Here is a 25,281-nt window from a genome sequence, read left to right on the forward strand (position 1 = left end):
AATTCCCCGTGCCCAAAATACGAAAATGGCACGACAGTTACGTTGAATTTGGCTTGACCAAAGTAAATCGAGATGTGAGAAAATGTGCGCAATGCTTGCATTGCTCGTGTGTAATTAGGGTGACAGCACATTTGAACCCATATATTTGCACCCGTATATCCGCGGGTTCAGTCTACATGCGAATGCTAAAATTCATGGGTTAGGGTTAGTATGGGTTCAAATATCTGTAGATGCAATAGCATGCAGATGGAAATGTTTACGGGTTCAAATGTACGTGGATTCACATGTAATGGAACCGTAATTAACAATGAACGATTACTTCCATCTAACTCCAAAACCACCATGACAAAAATCATCCCCAGGTGAAAGAGGTTGATATCGGTTTCTTGGATGTCAAGCAAGTTAAATTGACAAGACATTGTCCAAGTCCGGTTTTATCAGAGGAAAAGTCCGCTTTTGAAAGCAGCTATGAAGTAGCATATCAGATTCTAACCACTAATTAGTAAGAAAGCTCATTCACTTCTAGTTCAATTTTCTGAGTTCAATGTTAACAGTGACATTTGTCTGGCTATATATTTAAAAGACTTCCCATTGATTGTATACTAAAAAGCTTTTAGTTACTTGTATGTGGTTTGCTTTTGCATTTCATAAAAGATTTTTATTATTCTGTCTAAATGAAACTAATACTTTTAGGTTCTGTAGTACGAAGCGCTCGAGAGAAGGAAGTTGTAAAAGTCAAAAAAGAGTTTGAAGAAAGAATGAAGCAGATGGAATTAAAAAATGAACAAGAAAAGAGGGAAGAGTCGGAGAGAATGCGGAGAGAGCACGAAAAGGAAATGAAGCGGGTGCAAGAAGAAAAGAGGAAAATGAAAATTGAGATTGAAAAGCTCAAAACTGGAAAAAAAGGTTTTCTAGATTTCTAGATTGTTATTGGTAATCGCGGGCTTATGCAGAAGAGACTGCTAATTGGCTTGGTGATGTGGCTAAGCATTACGAATATGCTCACCTTCACAGCTTTGATTACCATGCATGGGTTCGCAGGATGGAATTCCTTGCGAGTTAATTATGTGCAATAAGATTGCTGGACTCCTTGTAGGGTGGTTCACGTTAGCGCTGTTTGGGTACACCATCAAGTCCATGCATCTGAAAATAGATAGCTGACTGAAAACTAATCCCATACCCAACATGGACTGTTAACCGGACGAGCGGCCATGGTTTGTCATATGATTAGGCCGTCTCATTCACTTTCCTCTTCCGCAGGTTGAATATATAAATCTTATTCTACCATACTGGACGTATTATTATTGTTTGATTTTCCATCGAAACCATGAAACTGTGGTTTGTCTAGTATCCCAATCCCAGCTTGGAGACTTTAGTTGAACATTTACTGTCATGAGTGTTTTGAAAAAGTTGGTCAATATCAATAATTTTCACTCCTTTTTTAGATTTTGCTCAGCCTTCCAATATCTCTGCAACAAACCAGCTTGCTGTTTCCACTAGTGCAAACAAGTCCATTTATCAAAAGACTGCTAAAGTCAAGTGTCAAGGTAAATTTTGTTGAGAAATTTCTTCTGTAAATAATTATTTTCAAATTGGTCAAATATAAATCCATTTATTTTATTACAGCATCCTTTCAGGCCCATATCAAAAACACAAAAGAGTGAAAATACAACTAGACACAGTAAATGTAAATCTGAATATGAATTTGTGTATTATCATACCTTGGCTATTAAACTTCTATATCGCAGGCATTTCCTGTGACTTTATGAATACCAAACAGTATTTCTGCTATACGTTTTGATTTTATCAATCCAAGTGCAGAATCTCAGTCTTAAAGTTAAAAATCAAGGCAGTGTAAAATATTAAAAAATAAAACAGAGGGAAGCACCATTGGTTTTGTTTTAGGAGGTACGCAACAGATTAAAAATGCTGTTAAGACTGTTTAAATCGCAAAATTGACGGCACACGTTATGCTGGGTTGCCTTTGAAAATTTTATTGTTTATCGGGAAGTATGAATTTTCCAGAAACATGGAGACCCTGGAATTTTTCCAACGATGATATTTTAAAAATAATCATAAGTGCCAAATGAATAGTAAAAAATTCCAAGGTCGCGAAAATCCAAATCCAATTTATTTATAATCCGGTCAATAGTTTATCTCGTATTTCATGTCCATAGATTACTGTAGTATTTTAGAGTAGTAGTGCTTTTATTTTATCTTAGTCGACACAATGAACATAATCAAAATAATATGGCAAGACATTTTAAATGTCTGTATCAGCCACAGATTGAATATTTTGCGCAACAGAAAAATCATAATCCACTGAAAAAGTCTATTTTAAAGAGTGTCGCAATCGCAGCACTTGTTTTAGAGTCGTTGCGTGGGAATTTTTGATCCCGATTTGTGCAATCCCACTAGTGCAAACAAGTCCATTTCTCAAAAGACTGCTGAAGCCAAGTGTCAAGGTAAATTCTGTTGAGAAATTTCTCCTGTTAATAATTATTTTCAAATTGGTCAAATATAAATCCATTTATTTTATTACAGCATACCTTTGAGGATCATATCTAAAAAACGAAAGAGTGAAAATACAACTAAACACAGTAAATGTAAATCTGAATATGAATTTGTGTATTATCATACCTTGGCTATTAAACTTCTATATCACAGGCATTTCCTGTGACTTTATGAATACCAAACAGTATTTCTGCTATACGTTTTGATTTTATCAATCCAAGTGCAGAATCTCAGTCTTCAAGTTAAAAATCAAAGCTCTGAATCGGGTTGGGCAATTACTTTCCTGGGCCGGAGTGGGCCAGTTCTAGATAATAGACTTGCTTACTGGGCCGAAGGCTCAATATAAAACTATAAATAAAAACAGTTTATTGCATTTCGATAATAAAAAAGTGAATCCGCAACCACAAGTGACAATGTAAAATATCAAAAAATAAAACAGGGAAACACCATAGGTTTTGTTTTAGGAGGCACGCAACAGATTAAAAATGCTGTTAAGACTGTGTAAATCGCAAAATTTACGGCACACGTTATATTGGGTTGCCTTTGAAAATTTTACGTTTTATCTGGGAGTATGAATTAAAACAAGATATAATCGGACACATTGCTAAAAAATTTTACGACATTGGCATTTTGGAGCAGTAATGCTTTCATTCTCAATCAATGGAACAGCAGGTTACATTGAAGTCAATTAAAAAAAAAGAAACACATTTTAAATTTGCCCATATCAGCTATGGATTGAATTGCGCATTGTACTCTTCGGGATTTTAACGCAGTCACTGGGATTTTTCCAATGGACGATATTCTAAAAATAATCATAAGTGCCAAATGAATAGCTCAAAGTTGACAAATCCCAAGGTCGCAAAAATCCGAATCCAATTTATTTATAAACCGGTCAATAGTTTATCGCGTATTTCATGTATATTTTACCTAAGTCGACACAATGAACATAATCAAAATAATATGGCAAGACATTTTAAATGCCTGTATCAGCCACAGATTGAATATTTTGCGCAACAGAAAAATCATAATCCACAAAGTCTGTTTTAAAGAGTGTCGCAATCGCAGCACTTGTTTTAGAGTCGTTGCGTGGGAATTTTTGATCCCGATTTTTTGGAACCCCCCTTTTAAAAGTCCTGGATACGCCCACGTAGAAGCTGCTGTGCTGATTTGTGCCAGAGGAAACACTCCTGCCGGCCGGATCCGGCCTTCGGGCCGTAATTTACCCATCATTGCTCTAAATCAAGTGCAGTTGTACTATTTATTAATGCACTCCACAAAAAGTCTTTCAATATTATAGGTATATTAACCAGCCAAATACTCCTTTTATTATATTTTGTCTAATTTTTTTGATACATTTCTTTACATGAAAGGATAGCCATTGATATGTTAAAAGGCACTTTATTCAAAAAAAAAAAAGTTTTTCCCTGTGAGGCATTGCCTATCCAATTTATTACACACTTTGACATGAGGGGGAAACAGGGTTTGAACCTGAGATGTGTAATCTGTGAAGCCTGCAGGTAAGTCTAGGGCGTTAACCACTAGACCAGGGATTCCGAAGATTTTTTCAGGACGACCCCAAAGACAACTTTTATGTGTCCAGTGCAACCCCATTTCAATATATATATATTTTTCATGAAACGTTAGAGCAGTGGTTCTCAACCGGGGGTTGTAGGCCCCCAAGGGGGTCACGAATCATCTCAAGGGGGGCCACGACACAAGGCTAAAAATTGACCACGAAACGACTTCGTTTGCATACTTCCCTTTTAAAATAAAATTCTCTGTTCATGCGGTATTTGCGATCGCAGGGTGTTTTCACTTTCTTGTGTGTGAATTGTTTGATCATAATGGAACTCGGAATCTACCAATCAAAATAGTTTGCCGGTAGGCCGTCTAACCTGTAAACGGGCAGTTTCACTAGACTGTGAGATAACTGTCGCTATCAAATTATAGACGCAAAACCCATTTGTAAATTCCCCGTGCCCAAAATACGAAAATGGCACGACAGTTACGTTGAATTTGGCTTGACCAAAGTAAATCGAGATGTGAGAAAATGTGCGCAATGCTTGCATTGCTCGTGTGTAATTAGGGTGACAGCACATTTGAACCCATATATTTGCACCCGTATATCCGCGGGTTCAGTCTACATGCGAATGCTAAAATTCATGGGTTAGGGTTAGTATGGGTTCAAATATCTGTAGATGCAATAGCATGCAGATGGAAATGTTTACGGGTTCAAATGTACGTGGATTCACATGTAATGGAACCGTAATTAACAATGAACGATTACTTCCATCTAACTCCAAAACCACCATGACAAAAATCATCCCCAGGTGAAAGAGGTTGATATCGGTTTCTTGGATGTCAAGCAAGTTAAATTGACAAGACATTGTCCAAGTCCGGTTTTATCAGAGGAAAAGTCCGCTTTTGAAAGCAGCTATGAAGTAGCATATCAGATTCTAACCACTAATTAGTAAGAAAGCTCATTCACTTCTAGTTCAATTTTCTGAGTTCAATGTTAACAGTGACATTTGTCTGGCTATATATTTAAAAGACTTCCCATTGATTGTATACTAAAAAGCTTTTAGTTACTTGTATGTGGTTTGCTTTTGCATTTCATAAAAGATTTTTATTATTCTGTCTAAATGAAACTAATACTTTTAGGTTCTGTAGTACGAAGCGCTCGAGAGAAGGAAGTTGTAAAAGTCAAAGAAGAGTTTGAAGAAAGAATGAAGCAGATGGAATTAAAAAATGAACAAGAAAAGAGGGAAGAGTCGGAGAGAATGCGGAGAGAGCACGAAAAGGAAATGAAGCGGGTGCAAGAAGAAAAGAGGAAAATGAAAATTGAGATTGAAAAGCTCAAAACTGGAAAAAAAGGTTTTCTAGATTTCTAGATTGTTATTGGTAATCGCGGGCTTATGCAGAAGAGACTGCTAATTGGCTTGGTGATGTGGCTAAGCATTACGAATATGCTCACCTTCACAGCTTTGATTACCATGCATGGGTTCGCAGGATGGAATTCCTTGCGAGTTAATTATGTGCAATAAGATTGCTGGACTCCTTGTAGGGTGGTTCACGTTAGCGCTGTTTGGGTACACCATCAAGTCCATGCATCTGAAAATAGATAGCTGACTGAAAACTAATCCCATACCCAACATGGACTGTTAACCGGACGAGCGGCCATGGTTTGTCATATGATTAGGCCGTCTCATTCACTTTCCTCTCCCGCAGGTTGAATATATAAATCTTATTCTACCATACTGGACGTATTATTATTGTTTGATTTTCCATCGAAACCATGAAACTGTGGTTTGTCTAGTATCCCAATCCCAGCTTGGAGACTTTAGTTGAACATTTACTGTCATGAGTGTTTTGAAAAAGTTGGTCAATATCAATAATTTTCACTCCTTTTTTAGATTTTGCTCAGCCTTCCAATATCTCTGCAACAAACCAGCTTGCTGTTTCCACTAGTGCAAACAAGTCCATTTATCAAAAGACTGCTAAAGTCAAGTGTCAAGGTAAATTTTGTTGAGAAATTTCTTCTGTAAATAATTATTTTCAAATTGGTCAAATATAAATCCATTTATTTTATTACAGCATCCTTTCAGGCCCATATCAAAAACACAAAAGAGTGAAAATACAACTAGACACAGTAAATGTAAATCTGAATATGAATTTGTGTATTATCATACCTTGGCTATTAAACTTCTATATCGCAGGCATTTCCTGTGACTTTATGAATACCAAACAGTATTTCTGCTATACGTTTTGATTTTATCAATCCAAGTGCAGAATCTCAGTCTTAAAGTTAAAAATCAAGGCAGTGTAAAATATTAAAAAATAAAACAGAGGGAAGCACCATTGGTTTTGTTTTAGGAGGTACGCAACAGATTAAAAATGCTGTTAAGACTGTTTAAATCGCAAAATTGACGGCACACGTTATGCTGGGTTGCCTTTGAAAATTTTATTGTTTATCGGGAAGTATGAATTTTCCAGAAACATGGAGACCCTGGAATTTTTCCAACGATGATATTTTAAAATTAATCATAAGTGCCAAATGAATAGTAAAAAATTCCAAGGTCGCGAAAATCCAAATCCAATTTATTTATAATCCGGTCAATAGTTTATCTCGTATTTCATGTCCATAGATTACTGTAGTATTTTAGAGTAGTAGTGCTTTTATTTTATCTTAGTCGACACAATGAACATAATCAAAATAATATGGCAAGACATTTTAAATGCCTGTATCAGCCACAGATTGAATATTTTGCGCAACAGAAAAATCATAATCCACTGAAAAAGTCTATTTTAAAGAGTGTCGCAATCGCAGCACTTGTTTTAGAGTCGTTGCGTGGGAATTTTTGATCCCGATTTTTTGGAACCCCCCCTCTTTAAAAGTCCTGGATACGCCCACGTAGAAGCTGTTGTGCTGATTGTGCCAGATGAAACACTTCTGCGGGTCGGATCCGGCCTACAGGCTGTAATTTGCCCACCACTGCTCTAAATCAAGTGCAGTTGCACTGTTTATTAATGCACTCCACAAAAAGGCTTTCAATATTATATTAACCAGCCAAATACTCATGTTTATCGATGACGGTGAATTTCATAATATTTTGTGTGATGCATATGACATAATCGAAGGTGTCTATGTCAGTGTTGTTTTTTACATCATCATCTCAGAAATTCGATACATTAATTTTTTTGTTATTACACACTTTGCCATGAGGGGGGGGGGGGCTCACAGGGTTTTGAACCTGAGATGTGTAATCTGTTAAGCCTACAGTTAAGTCTAGGTCGTTAACCACTAGACCAGGGGTTCCCAAGCTTTTTTCAGGACGACCCTAAAGACAACTCTCAAATGTCCAGTGCATCCCCATTTCAATATATATATTTTTCATGAAACATTAGAGCAGTGGTTCTCAACCGGGGGCCGATGACCCCTCAAGGGGGCCACGAATCAGCTCAAGGGGGACCACGACACAAGGCTAAAATTTGACCACAAAACGACTTCGTTTGCATACTTTCCTTTTAAAATAAAATTCTACGTTCATGCGGTATTTGCGATCGCAGGGTGTATTCACTTTCTTGTGAGTGAATTGTTTGATCATAACAGAACTTAGAATCTACCAATCAAAATAGTTTGCCGGTAGGCCGTCTGACCTGTAAACGAGCAGTTTCACTCGAGTGCGAGATAACCGTCGCTATCATATTATAGACGCAAAACCCATTTATAAATTCCCAATGCCCAAAATACGAAAATGGCACGACAGTTATGTTGGATTTGGCTTGACCAAAGTAAATCGAGATGAGAGAAAATGTGCGCAATGCTTGCATTGCTCGTGTGTAATTAGGGTGACAGCACATTTGAACCCACGCACATTTGAACCCATACATTTGCACCCGTATATCTGCGGGTTCAGTCTACGTGCGGATGCTAAAATCCATGGGTTAGGATGGTTTCAAATATCTGTAGGTGCAATACTAGTATGCAGGTGGAAATGTTTACGGGTTTAAATGTACATGGGTTCAAATGTAATGGAACCGTAATTAGCAATGAATCATTACGTCCATTTAAACTCCAAAACCACCATGACAAAAATCATCCACAGGCGTAAGAGATTGATATCGGTTTCTTGGATGTCAAGCGAGTTAAATTGACAAGACATTGTCCAAGTCCGGTTTTATCAGAGGAAAAGCCCGCTCTTAAAAGCAGCTATGAAATAGCATATCAGATTCTTACCCACTAATTAGTAAGAAAGCTTATTCACTTCTAGTTCAATTTGCAGAGTTCAATGTTAACAATGACATTTGTCTGGCTATATATATTCAAGACTTCCCATTGATTGTATACTAAAAAGCTTTTACTCGTCTGTGGTTTGCTTTTGCATTCCATAAAAGGTCATAAAAATATAATACAATCCAACACATTTAGTTTTATGGAATTGCGAACAGGGGGGCCACGAGTGCAAAAAGGCGCCGGAAGGGGGCCACGTCATGTGGTGATATTGAGTTGAATAAGCTAAAACCAAACAGTGATGTCACAATGAGCACCTACATTTTTTTTATAGCGTATGCATAGAGTGATGCCTATGGGCCTGTTTTACTGTAAGTCATGGTACAAACTGCTAACTTTAACATGGTTTGTCAAATCTTAGATAATTTGTACATCCTCTACCATACCTCAGCGACCTCGCCGATCCCATGACCTGTTTGCGATCCTACCTACTCATCACTCCGACCTCATTTGAGGTCGCGACCCCTGGTTTGGGAAACCCTGCACTAGACCATGGCATTGCCCAAAACTCAAATAACCACACAATAGCTTAATTACATCTAGATACCATAATTTTCATTCTTTTAATTTATAATTTGAATTTTTACATATCCTGGTACATTTTAAATATCATTGAACCCCTCAGTCACAAGCATTTTTGCCCAAATAAGAACAAACATTATTTTTGCTAAGTTTTGATTTTATTAATCCAGGTGCAGAATCTCAGTCTTCAAGTCAAACTACTTCTGGTCTAAGAATCATCAACCAACAACCACCTGGTGGGAAGCTGTCAGAGAATTGGTTGCTAGAATCACTGTCAGGATATGAAGGAAGGGAGACTCTTGTCATCACCTACTCATTTCCTGCTGGAAGTCTGATGGTGAGTTATGAAAAAAATTTAATTGTTAGTTGGAAGATAAATTATAAATTTACTGGAATCAAGATTCTTAATTAATAAGGTTTTTGTTTTTAATATCAATCCCCATTGCACATTAGTAAATTTGAACATCGATCGATTTAAATTTCTTTCCTAAATTAAATACCAGTGCAATAAATGAAGAATCACAATTTGGTAAAAGTAATATTTAGGGATGCCCACAACCTGATAGTTTGCCTAGAATTCTTTGGTACAATTATTGTTATTGTGAATTTCTTGAATCGATTCATTGAGGGGTCACAAATATATATCATCAATCAAGAAGTAAAATCATTATATATGTCAAAATTTACTAAATACAACATGATGTAAACAAAAAGGTGGAGGGAAAATATAAAATTTTCTGTCATACCCTTTGATTTCGTAAATGCTCCAAATATGGTGATTTTGATATAATGGCAAAGACATCCCTTATAATAGTACTGTCATGTTACTTTTTTATGCAATGCTGATTCATTCTTTTAGCTCCGAACAAGGCTCTATACAAGCAGCCACAAATATTTAGTAGGGTGGTTCACGTAACTACTGGTCTGTTACAGCCTCCTCCACCATCAAGTCAATGCTTTCGAAAACGAATAACTGGCTAAACAATCTCTAACATGTTATAGACTGGTAACCGGACAAGAGGCTGTGGTTCGCCACTTGATTAAGTCGTCTTATCGGTTTTTTCTCCCCAGGATAAATATGTTAATTCTGTCATATCTTATATTTAATGAAATTTAAGCTATCAGACTCTGATATCTAATGATATTTAAGGAGATATTATTATTTCGATTTTTCTGATTCTGCATTTCCTATCTAATTTATTTCATCCTGGGTGAGGTGGTTGGCATGGATTTGAACCGAGATGTTCAATATGTGATGTCAGCTTAGTTCAGTCCAACACTTCAACCATTAGGCCAACTGTTCCTAACTTTTTGTTTGTGCGCCGCTGAATTATTAGGGAAAAAACTGCTAACGACGCAATAATGGTAAAAATTTGAATAAAATTCAATATTGTGATCATTAAGTGTACTTTATGTTTGTAAACATATAGGCCTAATGTCAACTTTTCTCTGCCTGATTTTATTTTGAAACTCTAAACAAACTCAACAGATAAATAAACTGCAGCTTGGGAAATTGCAGCAAGCGGTGTCCATCTCCATTGTTGCGTAACACTAGTGCACCGCGGTACACCCTGTGGTAACCATTGCGTTAGGCCATTGCACAGTCCAGAAGCTTGAAAGAAGTATTGCTAAATGTTTGCATTCACTCACATGAGTTATTTCTTCTCATAGAAATATACAGAATCAGTCAGTATGTTGTATAATGCTTATATGGGTTGACTCGGGTTCATGCTTTGTCCATCTATAATTGATTTAAACTGGTATGCTGTTTGAATTCAGTTCTAATGGAAATTAAAGCTTTGAAAGGTTTGTTATTGAGAAAAAAATTCGAATATAGAAGCCATTTGTGCAGTAAAATCATAACATAGACATATATAGATCATGCTTGTTGAAACTTGAGTAATATTAAACTCGTGGTTTGTTTAAAGTTAATTTGTTCATAGAATTTGGTTCTTTTATGTTTAATTTAGAAATTGATTCAATGGTGCAATAAAATCACGACAAGCTAAATATTTAGCGGGCTTCCTTATAATTTCTGATTTCAATGTTCAGTTAAGTTGTTGGGTTGTCAAGTTGAAATAATCTATTAGAAACACCAAGTATTTTGTTAGAAAATTTTTAACTTCTGCTAAACTTTCATAGATATTCTGATATTTATATCAGTTTAACAAACCCCCAGGTATGAGAGATGATTAGTTTTGTTTGTTTCTTCAGGGGGTTTCATATGAAGCTCAAGAATTCACTGAATATTTGCCATATACTGAGGATGGATGGATATGTTACAACTTACTCTATCAAGCATTCTATGCAGGATTGATTTTCAAGATTCAGGAAGTTGGTGACAGAAGAGGAAAAATTATTTGGAACGATGAGTTTCCTCATAAGACTAATATGACTGGAGGACCAGGAAAGTAAGTACTTTGTGTTCTTTATATTTGGTGGTTACTTACTTCATAAAATGTTAAGAAATAGGAAGGAATAACACAAATTCAAAATCTTGTTATGTATTGCACTACGAGGCAGTTCAAAATTCCTTTAAAATCCTTATTTTGATATCTAAATTGTCATTTAGGGGAAATAATAAAAAATGGGATTCACAAACCCTCGTATATCAGTTGTTGCTCATAATGACCTTGGGATTTATTTTCAAAGCATGAAGACATATTGGATAAAATAGTTTTCCTAAAAATTATTCAAATTAATTCATTTGGATTTTACCAACCTTGCTCAAAAGAAAACTAAGCTCATTTTTATATGAAAATGATTTATTTAATTCAGAGTGACTTAATGTTTTTTAACTGCCAGGGTCTGGTCTAAAATTCCGGACATATCAACCTATCCATTATGACCACAACTCGTATTTATTAAATAGATTAGAAATTTAAATTATGATTCTAAAATGTTGTATTTTGGGCATCTGCACTATGGTTGTGGTTCTCAGTACCAATGGTTTTCTTATAATTCATTCTGAATAAATCCCAAGAAAGGTTGAACTTTGACATTTATTTGGAAGTCAGAGTCATAATTTGTTCCTGTTAAGAAGTTGCAATTTCAGACTTTTTAACAGAAACTAAATTGGTCGCTTATGATAAATTTAAATGTTGGTGCTCTTGGAGTATTCATACCAAAATGGTGCACGACCTGACATGGTATTGTGTACCAGGTTAGTTTTCAGGTTGTGCGTCATCTTGGTACAAATACTTCTGGAGCGCCTAAATGTTTGTCAACCAAGAGTTTTTTCTTCAACTCCCTAGGTGCAAGTTCTGTACTGCAATACTCTGAAGTCAGGATCCATCATTTACCAAACTTCCATTCTTTTTCTATGTACATGTTCAATGAGAGTTCATGATTATTTGTTTTCAGCAATGGATATCCAGATTCAAACCATATAAGTAAACTGCAAAGAGCATTGGAGGCGAAAGGATTCAAGTATGATGAATCAATACGGGTGAGATAATTTTATTCATTTGACACTCTGGCAAAATATTGCTTTGCCCACTTTCCCCAACATGCATCCATATGAATAGTCTTAAATTCCTGAAATAACAAGTTGGATAATCATCACTTGAAACTGAATTGAGTAATGAACTTGCATTGGTATCAAAGGTAGATAAAGGGTTGCTTGTTTACATAAAATTTTCTCAGATTCTAATAATTCGATTTGAAAAGCCCAGCCCTAAATACATCATAGAGTGCTCTACTGTCACATATGATGTCACAATAACATGATTTTGAAGCTTTTAAAATGCAAATTCAAAAGCGCAATCTTCAATGAGACACTCTATCTTCTGGGCAGTTTTTATTGACAATATAGGTTCAAGGTCCCACTTTTACATCCACTCAGTTCTTTTGATTTCATGTAGGTTCTTTGACAATTCACTATTAAAGTGATGACAAAACAGTGTGTAGGATATGGTGATATTAATAATATAGGAATAAATGGTTTTTTATTCCACGTTTTCATGTTTTTACCTCCAGACAAGGCCTTGTGCAAGCATCCAATGATATGTAAATGACTAATATTTTTCATAGATACTGTAATTTTACCAGTGACAAAAAATTAGCTCTGCAGCTTGTAGGAAATATCAAGCTTGGATAGATAAATAAATATAACAAAAACATGACTTCAACAGATTATGTCTGAATAAGCTGCCGTATTATAGTCAGTGTATAGATTAATAAATTCTAGTTTTATCTTATCGCCTCTTATCAAAATTATATTTTCACTTTTCCTTCCAGTAAAAATTTTCTTCCACTTCTCAGATTCCCTTCGCATGGTTCCAAAGTTGACGAGATTCAGAAAGATTTCCTACAACACTGATTGTACTGTTCCCTGCATAGGATACTGAAATTGCTTCATTAAATCTACATCAAAGGCCAAAACAATATTACCATTGCAGCCATTGTGCAAATTATGTTCTTGGTTTACATACTTCGTGATTACCTAATATAAAGCATCTGACAATATACAAATCAAGAGTTCCAGCAAAATTATTTTTGGAAATTTGTGACTTTGTATTCTCTTGCACATCAAAATTAATTTAATAATAATATAAACGAATGTGTTAATATTTTTATAACAATTTATGCGACCAAGCCAATACTGTATTTACAAACTATTAAAAGATCTGACGCAGAAATACCACTGAGTTATTATTCCAGTAAAATATTTTTTTATATGTTTCAACTTTATAAATAATTTGATATGCATTAAAGTGTTTTCCAAACCAATTTGATATAAAGAATGTGTGATCTTGCAAAATTGATTATCATGCTGAAATTGTTTCAATATGGGGGACGGCAAACTTTTTCACTCCAAATGTATAAAACCAGTCTTAGTAACCAATTTTTTATACACTATGAGTGGTATGGGGTCCAATTGTGAGTACTCCCGTAGTGTGCGCACCAGGTTAGGGTCAGGCCATAATTTTATTTAGATTTTTCCTTATTTTAGTCCTATTACGAGTTCGGGGACTGTCTGTGTTAGCCAAGTGAATATACCCCTGTCCATAGGTTTCAGTCTCTTTACACAACTTGATGTAAAGTAGGCGAATAACATTAGTTACCTCCATATTGGTACACTACACATACTTCTACTATGATACCAATAATAAATCAGCAAAACCCCTTCAAACATTTTTATTACTGAATAAAACCAACATGATAGAGTATCAGGAATGTCCAATCTGATTCGAATAAATATCCAGGAAACGTATTCTTTACTAAACATTAGGAATATGTTCAAAAATACCATTTCAGTATGTATTTAAAATATCGGTACTAGATTGTTTATTTGGCCATTCCCTCATGGGTGCTCCATCGTTAGGGCCAGATAGAAATGGGGTGATACTTCCTTGTAGTTGCAGATGCAGCTTTATATACATACAGTAGTCTTTCTTGTAGTTGCAGGCACAAAAATTTTGGTTATTGATTTTATGACTTGAGTAGTTCGCTTTGCACAGGCCAGCTGTTGGGCCATTGCAACGTCACAGGCATTGATAATCAATTGGACTCTGGTATAGGCTTTGCAACTAAAGGGACTGAAATTACAAAAATAAAAACTCGTTTCATGGGCCACATGTCATTCAAATATGGCACCACAATCCCTTAGGGATGCGCCATCGTTAGGGCCAGATAGCAAATAACTGGGTGATACTGCGGCTGCAGCTTTATATACATACGGTAGTCTTGAGTAGTTCGCTTTGCACGAGCTAGCTGTTGGGCCATTGCAATGTCATAGGCATTGATAATGAATCGGACTCAGATATAGGCTTCGCAACGTAAAGAATTGGAATTACAAAAATAAAATCTCGTGACACGGGAACATGTCATTCAAATATGGCACTTTTCAGAGGGCCGCACAATTTTTCTTCAGGGCTGCATCTGGCACACCCCTAACATACACAAAGAACTTGTATTTACTATATCTAATGCTTATGGACTAGGACAAGACAACTCGATCATATAGCTTGTGGTTGAACTACCATTTACCATAATTAATTCTGAAGGTATCTGAATAGCGATGAAATTACCAAAAATAAAAATTTCATTCCACAGTATGATAATAACTATAAAATAAAAAACAATTCACTGCTTTTGTCCAGAAGTAAGACTAGCTATAGAATTCCCCCTACAGGGACAAGGGCAATTTTATCTGTTTTCGTCTAACCCCAATTGGTATAAAACTCTAAAATGCTAAGTCTGTCACAGATGTGAAAATATTCCAACTTTGTATTTCTTTTTTTTTTTATGAATGTTCTATTCAGTTCGATATTGGAAACTACAACTGTGCGATTTGTACTAAACCATTGCCCCAAGTAAGTACAGTACAGGGAAATGTGACAATCAAGACCAGTGGTCTTTCCCATCTCATGTATCATCAAATCCTCAAGTTGTGGAATTTGGAAATATTGTGTTCATTCGAGTGACAACCAGAACCTCTTGAGTTCTTCTGAGTGTTTCTTGTCTAGAGCAAAGATTTTTCAACCTTTATGGAGGAGAGGAACCCCAATAAACATTTCCAAGGCTTAAGAACCCCTGTGTAACTGAATATACATTATAATACGCCAATCAAAAAATGTGAAACGGAAATTTGATGTAGAGCTGAGATCTGAAGCCCGAACCCGAAATTCGAGCCGGGTCTGGCTGTTCTATCGCTACTTTTTTTTTAAATGGGGCGTTTTGGCCACGAGAGACCGTGGTCTGCAAAAAAAACAGAAGTTGCCTCATCATCCCGACACTTTTGCAATGACAATTCAGATATCTCCTGATTAAAATATGAAATTTCGGGTTTGCTTCGGGCTCGGGCCTGCAAATCCGGTTAATTAGTAGGACTCTGGCCGGGTCGAAGTTTTTGAGCCTGATCTTACCTCTAATGTAGAGAAAATGGAAGTCTCTCATGAAACACAATTATTATATTATATCCGCGTATTTAATTATATTTAAACAATATAAATATAATAATATAGACCAGGGCTACTCAACTATTTTACCAAAGGTCCGCATACAAAACTTCAAAAATATTCAAGTCCGGACTTTCCAGACATTATATTTCGGCATCCTCAAGCACAAGATTCCTCGGCCGACTAATGATTATTAGTAGCTAATCAAGATTGTTTGTTATGGTGTTATAGTTCTTTTCATATATATTTTTAAATCTATAAAACTGATTTTATAAAAGGAAACTTCAAAAGTGGGGCTAACAAATCGGATACCCGAAAGGTTCGGATTCGGACCGCCAGTTGAGTAGCCCCGATATAGACTACAGGATTTCAATGCAAACCTGCAAAACCCCCGGACAGCCTACAGCCTTGTGCAGAGTACTTTGTATGAACCAGATATATTTTCTCGATACTGAGTTTCAGTAGAAACACAAGGAATAACAAGAGTAAGGGACGCTCCAGAAGTATGTGTACCAATATGGATGTAACTAATTTTGTTCGCCTACATTACATCAAGTTGTGTAAAGAGACTGAAACCTATGGGGAGGGGGTATATCCACTTGGCTAACATTGACAGTCCCCAAACTCGTAATAAAACTAAAATAAGGAAAATCTGAATGAAATTATGAACCTGGTACACAAACTACGAGAGTACCCTTTGAAGGAACATAAACTTCTTCCCTATTGTAATATAATAATTGTCTGGGGAGTAGTCTTAGGGGGATTCCCCCTCGTGTTAGCTGTCTTGTCACTAGTAGTATCGTCAGTAAGCACCATTTCAGATTCATTCTCTGGTTTTTCAGTCTCCTCAGAATCTTTCTGTTCAGTGGTTATAAGTCTTGATTCAAATTAACTCTTAGATATCATCAGCATTTCCCCCTAAAATGCCATTTTCTGTTTCCAATCGGGATAATTCTTCGTAATCTCTGAGATATTGCTCATCATCAACATCCGCAGCATGCCTCATCACAGCAGCCATCCCGTGGATCTGAACATGTAAAGATAATTTAATGTCTTTTAAGATAAAACTGCCACCTTTTTTGTTTTGAAATAACTTGAACCTTTGGCGCCACCATGTGGATGAGGTATATTGCTTGAATAAATATTGTCAAACCTCCAGCATTACTAATGACAGAATGCCGAGTAAGAAAGGTTCCAGTCCTTCCAACAATAGTAGCCCATTACATATTGTTGGATATCAGTGGCAAATATATAATAAACTGAACTTAATTAATCAGGATGCTTATTTGGGTACTCCCGTAGTGTGTGTACCAGGTTAGGGTTAGGCCATAATTCCGATTTTCCTTATTTTAGTTCTATTATGAGTTCGGGGACTGTCTGTGTTAGCCAAGTGAATATACCCCCTGCCCATAACTTTCAGTCTCTTTACACAACTTGATGTAAAATAGGCGAACACAATTAGTTACCTCCATATTGGTACACACTGTTTCTACTATAAGATTATACATAAAAAGGCTCAATGTTATGCAAGGTTACTCCCACAATTTGCCATGCCACAATTTTGTGGTGGTCAGAGGGTTAATCGTGGATATATTTACAGCGATTAGGGGATTTTAGGCAGGAAATACCTAATGAATTTAGTTATGGGACTAATAACATGTTCTTTTACATCAAAACCAATCCCCATAATCAAATCTGTGATAAACTGAAATGTGGGACCAGGATTGTGGGCCAGGGTAACTGAAATTGTGGGTTGACCAAGCAGTAAAGCACTACGACATAATTGAGGGTTAGAGTAACCTTGGTCTCGTTACCTTATCAATGAGTTTCATATTCTCTTCTTGATATTGTTTTTCTGCTTGATAAGCATTTTCAGTGATCTGGATGCTAAAAACGAAAGATATAAATAAATTATAAATGCTGTCAAGCCATGGTTCATTGATTTTGTTGAAATATTTGAATCCAAGAAAAACATCATAATTATTCTTTGTGAATATTATAGGCTTTTGATTTTTAATATTAATTTACAAATACTATAATGCAGGGATGTGCAACCTGCGACTGGCCCATGGGCCAAATGCGGCCCACAAGAGTGGCAATTTTGAAAGGTGTACGGACCGCGAAATCAGTTTTCAATTAAATTCAATTTGGTACGGGTGAGTAATTCCAATTCCTGTGCGTTGCGAAGCCTATACCCGAGTCTAGTTTATACATGCCTATGACTTTACAATGCCGTAACAGGTTTCACCCAGTTATTTCTATCTGGACCTCCTGTATTAAAGGTTGCACACCCCATGCTATAATGTGTTCTTCTTAGCTTTTAGAATTGTCGCTACAATATGCCTAAACCACTTCACAACAAAATTGAAATTGTAAAGGACTTCATGGACACCCTGTACATATATTATATTGACCGTCGCATTTGAATGTAAACTTTTGAAGCCGCTGCACTAAACGGGCCAAAACCTAGTATAAAAACCCTAATTTGCCATTTCTATGGGAAATACGATTGTTCGTATTAGAACCATAAGGTATTCTGAAAGACTGAAACTTAAATTAAATGTTTATTAGTAATAAAACAGCCATTTCATAGTAAAACAATAGGCTTTCCTCTCCCTGAGATTATGAAATACATTGACAAGATCCACATACTTTTGGTGCTTAGTAAATTTCATCGTCTGCTGTCTGTACTTGGTCATGATAAGTTCCAATGGGTTCTGGTGTTCGGTCTAACTTTGTCGCAATTCATCGTTCTCATGTTGTAGGGACCATATTTCATTATTTTCTTGCTGAATACCTTGGAGACAGAAATGGGAATTTGGCAAACATAACTTTGTTTGAGATTTACATTTTATTACTTTATTTACTATTATTCTAAAGCAGGGGGTGTGCAACATTTTTTCGGTTGGCCATATAACCACTTCATACAGTTACCCGGGCCTACAAAAAATCAATGCGAGAAAGACAAAAGAATACGACTTTTGCTCAGCGTTCCAATAATAAAGACACAAGTCAAAACAATGAAAACATGTATTTTTACCCACATGAGCAGCTTTTTTAACATAACTGTTAGATTCAGATTTTATGCTTGATGGGGAAATTTGAGTGTTGACGAGGGCCACACTGAACGGCTTGGTGGGTCGGGTTGTGGCCCGCGGGCTGCCTATTGCGCACCCTTGATCTAAAGTAACCACTAATTTTAGACTAGTTCTTAATCAATTTCAAATTGAATTTTTCTGTTCATGCAGAGTTTGGTACAAAATAGAAAACGATCAATTTATGTCCGGAAATATCATACAGGCAAGTTCAGATAATAGAATAAATATTGCGTTACAAAATGAGCAAAGCTAGTACTGGTTCTTTTAAAAATTTGTCATACCTAAGACTAAAGTAGACCTTGGTCTCTGTCCAGCAACTTTGTTCAGTTCAATCAAATTTTCTTGATATGTGTTTCTTGCTTCCATCTCTTTCTTGAAAGTTGAAGCCTGTTTGGCAAGACTTTCAGCAGCACTGTCATGATCCTGGGATAATAGATGAAATTAAATCATTTGGAAGTGTATGGTAGAGAGCATTGATAAGTTTGATTGTTGCAGTATAGCCCACATAAACGCTCCTCTTTTGAATTTAAAATATTTCTGATATGACGCATTCAGCATTACTGACGTGGACAATATTTTTATGATCTGAGCATTTAAAATATTCTTAAGAGTCTAACCAGAATATAAGATTCAAAATCATTAGTTAACTATTGCGTTTCCAGGGCCCCGAGAAGTTTAAAACAATTCAAAATACTATGGAGCCACTTTTCCCAACCAAGGTGGAATTTTCTGAATTTGGTGCGGAACTCTTTATCATTACAATATTACTGATTTGATTAGCTATGACATTATAAACTATAAATGTAGAAAAAGCTGGAGTGTGACTTGTGCACAACAATAAGAATACCGCATTTGCTTGTTTTGTAGCCCGGGCCCATATTTTTGGAACCAAACTCACTAACCGTGCCCTTATTCAAACCAGCCCTTATTCAGGCACGGGCGCTTGATGATTTAAATGAGAATGACAAAAATTTTGACTTTTTCTATGCACCCCAGGTACAAATCCGCAAAAGAAGAAAAGTTTTGCGACGCCCCATCAATATTGAAACGACGCCCAGTTTGAGAACCACGGTGTTACGTAATCAATGCTATCTGTTATGTAATTGGACGCCTGAGGCGTGAGTGTTATCTACCAGCGCTTAAAATTCAACAGCGTTGTGCCAAAACTTCTTCTTATTTCCTATTTTTCTCTTCCACTGAAAAATTAGCTTTTACATCGGGCGGGTATTCAAGCACCGGCCCTTATTTATTTTTATGTTCTGTTCACACGGGCGGCTATTCAAATGGGCCCTTAATCAAGATCGGGTGGTAAAACGAGCATATACGGTATATTGAAGCTAATTTACATATCAACATTACATAATATGGGATTAGTTAGCAAGTTGTTCTTATTTGCTTTAGATACATGGTATTTTAAACCTTTAAAAAAAATTAGTAAAACAATTAACTTTCCTAACCTTGGGATTTTGAAAAATGTTGATACTTTTGATGCTTTATAAACTTCATCATCTGCTGTCTGTACTTGGTCATGATGAGTTCCAATGTGTTTCGATGGTCGGTCACACTCGCAAATCATCGTTTCCATGTTGGGGAGATCGGATCGCAATATTTTCTTCCTATTTTGAAATTAAGAATGCCAATTTATTTACCACATGGGATTTTATGAATTTATTTACAGTGCGATTTGGTACTGCTGTAGTATGCAAACCAAAATGGCGAACACCAAAACGTAGTATGTGTACCAGGCCATAATTTCAGGTACATATACTACAGGAGTCACTTGACTAGTCCCCGAACTCGTAATAGAACTAAAATAAGGAAAATTGGAATCAAATTATGGCCTAATCCTAAACTGGTACACATACTAAGTTTTGGTGTCCCCCATCTTGGTCCACATACTACAGGAGTACCTGCAATTTATTTCATTCAGAATGAAAAAACTCTCGATTTGATCAAGGTTTTTATTTCTGATCTCTAAGCAAGACAGTAGACAGGCACCCATGAAACATTCGCTTGATACTAGGCTGATTAGGGCTGATCTAGAAGTTCAAACCAGTCCATTATCGCAGTGTGTAATGTCTTGCTATTGCCTCATCTAACTAATCCTTACTTAGGATTAGCTCACTGGTGGGCCAATAATATGATAAAACCACAAAAAAAGTATATGAATGCAAGGTTTTCATATTCAAAATTTTAATATCCTGAATCAGACCCAACTATGATAGATTAGAATAGGAAAAGAAAGGTTGGACAATAACAGTACAGAACCTAAAACGGGAGAAAAGAAAAAAATTCATATTAATTGCAAGGTTATTGATCCGATTGATTTAGTTGTTTCAGCCAGAACTTTTTCGACAAATTTCTTTGAACCATTTAAATTTTATTTTCATTGCATTAATTATTTAGTTTCAAGTGTTTGTCTTGGAATGTCACAAATACAAAGAGTGAAAACAAGAGTTAGAAATCTTGATATAAAACATCTTTCATACCCAAGACTAGAGTCTGTGTCCAGCAGCTTTATTCATTTCAATCGAATTTTTTTGATATGTGCTCCAGGCTGAGTTGAAAGGAGTTTGGGAAACCATAGTCCTGGAATGGAGAGAATAATGATGATAAGAAATATATCTCTGTATCTTGAACTTTTTGTTTCCGAACTCCCGACACAGTCACTTTAATTGATACAAATCAGGGCGCATTGAAATAAAATATTGATTTTATTACAGTATCAACATAAAATTACGACAAGTCTTCAAGTACCGTACAAGTTTTCCATTTCATGCACATTTGATCCATACTACCCAAAAACCAGGCCATGGGATTCCGATTGGTATACAATTTAATAAAAATTGTTATTTAGGTTTGGCGAAAAACAAACTGTATTTCCATAATATTCTGTACTACAACCCATGTCTGCAAGTTGTAAACCTTCTTGCAGTAACAAATATTTTATATATTTTAATTAGAACCGTTAAAATATTATAGACTACCTTCAATCTTGTGACCAAATATCAAGCGTCAGCATGGAATTAATTACTTGATGATAACTTTTCTTTTCCTGGTCCCGGTACAAAAATGGAAGCTGACGGCTCTTGTGTGTTACCGGTATATTCCTTTTTGCATTCACCTGCTTTGTCAGATATAAAATATTTTTCTAACAAGTTCGCTTGCCAAGTTGATAATTTGGACAGTATCCAGGTACGGTATCTGTTAAAATACGGTACCGAAAATATTTCCCTAAAGCTAAATCGGCGAACTCGTTCAAAAACATCTCTGGGTATCTCTATCGCCGCTGATGGTGATACCACCGCCATAAGAATCGGCAGTGATCACCCATAGATATTACCAGAGCCATTATATAACATATTATATAATATTATATAATGGCTATGATATTACATAACAACAAGATGGCAAGCACCGTACTTTTACGCAACCCCGTGAAACTAACTTGTCCCATTATGGCGTCATATGGACGTCATTCTCGATAATTCGACTCGGATAGTGTAGGGCAAACAAGCCTAATTTTTGATAGTTTTAAAAGGCTATTGGGGCAGATTTAAATCAGTAGTTATATTCCGAGGGCGCAGAAATCCGATAGGACGTCTCAATCTGTATCGAACCCAATACGGGGCACTTACATTAACAACCCACGCCGCTCGGTAACAAACATAATATAGACGCAACGCACGGCTAGTAAAGTTTATTTCGATTTTCCGTAACACTAAAACAAATATATAGGCAATGCAAGTCAACACACACATATAGCCTACGGAAAATCGGGAAAGTAGGCAAAATCTAGTACTATTCAAGACCTGATGATGCTAGGTCTACCAACCGTCCCGGGACAGTCCCGGAATCGACGTCTGGCCTCCCGGATTCCGAAATTTACTGATAACCAAGGCGCAACACATCCTCCATGTTGATTTTTCCATTGGGATAGTAGACACCAGAGTTGGATCAATTGTAATTGATTTAATTAATTACAGTTATTCATGTAATTGTAATGTAATGGAGACATTTTCATTCTGTGTAACTGTAATTTGCTAAAATTTTCGCTCAATTACACTACACAAATAGACTAAACTTAGTATTTTGAAAATAGATGAACATCAAACAAACTCTCCCAAAAACTGTGTTGTACCACTTCTTGCACCATTGTCAGAGTTTTTTTTTTAATCTTTGAGCAGCACTGAGGCATGCTGTTATACCAAAATGTTATATTTATAAATGTAATTTGATAAATTTTTCGACAGTAAATGCGACTGTAGCTAAATATTGATGTTAATGTTACATTATAAATTCGCCCTTTTCAGACACTCTAGCTGCATAATTGAATTGTAAACGTTCTTACCAATGGCAGAACAACGAGAAAGAGAGATTTAATATTTTGTCAAACAAAAAATACAGTCATCAATGAAACAGCCACAGCATATAAACAGTTTTGGTATGGACAGGAGGGAGCGATACGACCATACGGCCATCGAAGTCAGCTCCCACCATATACGCTGATGTGATTAAGATCAACACTGAAAGATGACCAGTGGCAAAACTTGAACTATTACGATAATATTTTTACAATAAATTTGGGAACAAAATGAGGGGATCCTTAGGTAAAAGCAATGTAATAAATGTGTGTTTTTAAAACAAACAAAAAAGCGTCGGGTTCCGGTGTTGCATTCGTTAAATAAAACAATCTAATAAGGGCCAGAATAACGTGATGGAAGTTCATACTTACCTGATTAATAAATTTAATGGAGTTTGGACGAGATAATGATCAGAAAAAAAAATTAGCTGGCTATATAAGAAAAGTGGATCAGAGAATTGATGTGATGAGAATGTGTCTGAACGTGAAAAATAATAGAGTGCAACTCAGTGGTAGGCTTACATACACATTACTGAAAAAAACTAACACACTGGATAGGGCAAGAGGAATTTTATTCATAGGTTTGTCATAATCTGAAAATAATTAACAATTGCATGAACTTATATGGGAAAGTGTGGAAGATTGGGACACTTTTTTTCTTTTGCATATTTTGAGCCGTAAATTGTGCATATTCACTTAAGTTTGCGGGACTAATGCATAGAGGGGTAAATATAAAAGACATGGAAAAGAAGTGCTATTCGATTGACCAACAATAGAATTTTCAACAATTAAATAACAAAGACATGAAAAAGTCTACATTAATTGAAACACCCGCAGTATGTGTACCAGGTTAAAGCTAGGCCCAATTTTTATTCCGACTTTCCTTATCTTAGTTCCATTACGAGATCGGGACTGCCCATGTCAGCCAAGCGATGGTGGCTAAATATGAGTGCCTATTCATGAAATTGACTTTAACGAATAATCTGTGTTTTATGTTCAATTTTAACTCTCTTTTAATCGATAAAAAATTAATTAATTTGTAAAAATTTGGATAATTAAAAAAACAAAAAATAGCACCCCTGTGTTATAATGAAAGTTTCATATCCCCCAAAAAGAAACGATTTGGGTGAAATCCCTTTTGCCTCAGTTTTGGTGTGTAACTGTTCATCAGAAAATAATAATCAGAAGCCAGTAACGAAATGTGTGTTACACAGTGTAATGTGGTTCTGGACACATGCAACAGTCCACTCACTGTGCGCGAAGTAGTAACCATCAAATTGCGTCCTCTACAGTCTACAATACATCATATGCATAAACAGAAGCCATAGTACTTCTGAAGTCATTCTTGGGGCTTAGACAGCAGTCTCACACTCTTGTGCTGTATACGACCCAACATTATAGGCTTCTGACACAACTGGTTTGTCCTGGTGGCACCTGGAGTAGGATGTTTTGATGAAACCTAAAACATAGGGGAAATGATTCATTTCAAGACATTCAAACTGACAATTACAGATTACAGTGGCATTCAAAACTCACTGTAGGCTTATTGTTCTTTTTTGAAATTTCATCTCAGTCAATATTTTAGCTAATTCAGGTTTTGATGATTTGAATTTTTTGATGAGGCTCATCGATATTGTCTATATCCCATTTTATTTTTTCCCATTTATATGTCCTCTTCGGTTCAAATTGATACTTTTAAAAATGAGTCTGAAAATGGAATGAGTTGTAGGTTATAAAATGAACCTATTTTTGAAATAGCAAGCGTTCAAATTGACAGTGACTTAACTAAACACGCATTCAGTTTAGAAGATCAGAATTCAAAAGATAAAGCATTATTTCCACTAAGCTCCGAATTGACTATTCATATTGCTGCTAATTAGGCTACTATGAATTGTTGTGACCGCAGGACTCCAAGCAATCATGACAGTGAATCTTATACATTCAATGCACTGATTTCTGACTTTGCATTACTTAGGATCTGACACCTGAAGCCAGCGTTTAGAAAATCGTTGTAGTTCAACTTAACTTTAGATACCCGTAACTTTTCTGGGCTAACTTTAATGAGTCGAATGGGCAACGTGATATAAATAA

General features: G+C 36.0%; 2 protein-coding genes and 1 long non-coding RNA gene across 5 annotated transcripts in view; 1 reads left to right on the plus strand and 2 right to left on the minus strand.

Annotated features, from left to right (window-relative positions):
* The first annotated feature begins 240 nt into the window (after positions 1-240).
* Positions 241-12,699, plus strand: LOC144422811 (uncharacterized). Its single transcript, XM_078112658.1, has 9 exons — positions 241-286; positions 694-906; positions 1,446-1,547; positions 5,176-5,388; positions 5,928-6,029; positions 8,998-9,164; positions 11,042-11,238; positions 12,191-12,275; positions 12,691-12,699. The coding sequence occupies exons 1-9, from the start codon at positions 241-243 to the stop codon at positions 12,697-12,699; spliced, it is 1,134 nt and encodes a 377-aa protein (XP_077968784.1).
* Positions 12,700-14,433: 1,734 nt separating this feature from the next.
* LOC144422709 (suppressor of IKBKE 1-like) lies at positions 14,434-19,219 on the minus strand. Of its 2 annotated transcripts, XM_078112453.1 has the most exons (4): positions 19,109-19,219; positions 18,382-18,526; positions 17,544-17,616; positions 14,434-16,756 (listed from the first exon to the last, which is right to left on the minus strand). In XM_078112453.1, exons 2-4 carry the CDS (start codon positions 18,426-18,428, stop codon positions 16,625-16,627), a joined length of 252 nt encoding a protein of 83 aa, XP_077968579.1. In that variant the 5' UTR covers positions 18,429-18,526; positions 19,109-19,219; the 3' UTR covers positions 14,434-16,624. The 2 variants fall into 2 exon arrangements, with proteins under 2 accessions (XP_077968579.1, XP_077968580.1); XM_078112454.1 differs by lacking the exon at positions 19,109-19,219 and having other exon boundaries at positions 18,382-18,933.
* A 525-nt stretch (positions 19,220-19,744) lies between these two features.
* The window catches only part of LOC144422714 (uncharacterized), a 41,472-nt gene continuing 35,935 nt past the window's right edge, over positions 19,745-25,281 (minus strand). The window contains exons 1-3 of one of the 2 annotated variants that reach the window (XR_013475336.1): positions 21,815-22,072; positions 21,317-21,416; positions 19,745-20,443 (exon numbers count right to left, since the gene is read on the minus strand). This is a non-coding gene — a long non-coding RNA (uncharacterized LOC144422714). Of the gene's footprint in view, positions 20,444-21,316; positions 21,417-21,814; positions 22,073-25,281 lie in introns of those variants that run through there. The other variant, XR_013475337.1, reaches the window with a different exon arrangement.

This window comes from Styela clava, chromosome 5, assembly GCF_964204865.1.
Source record: "Styela clava chromosome 5, kaStyClav1.hap1.2, whole genome shotgun sequence".
Taxonomy (NCBI): domain Eukaryota; kingdom Metazoa; phylum Chordata; class Ascidiacea; order Stolidobranchia; family Styelidae; genus Styela; species Styela clava.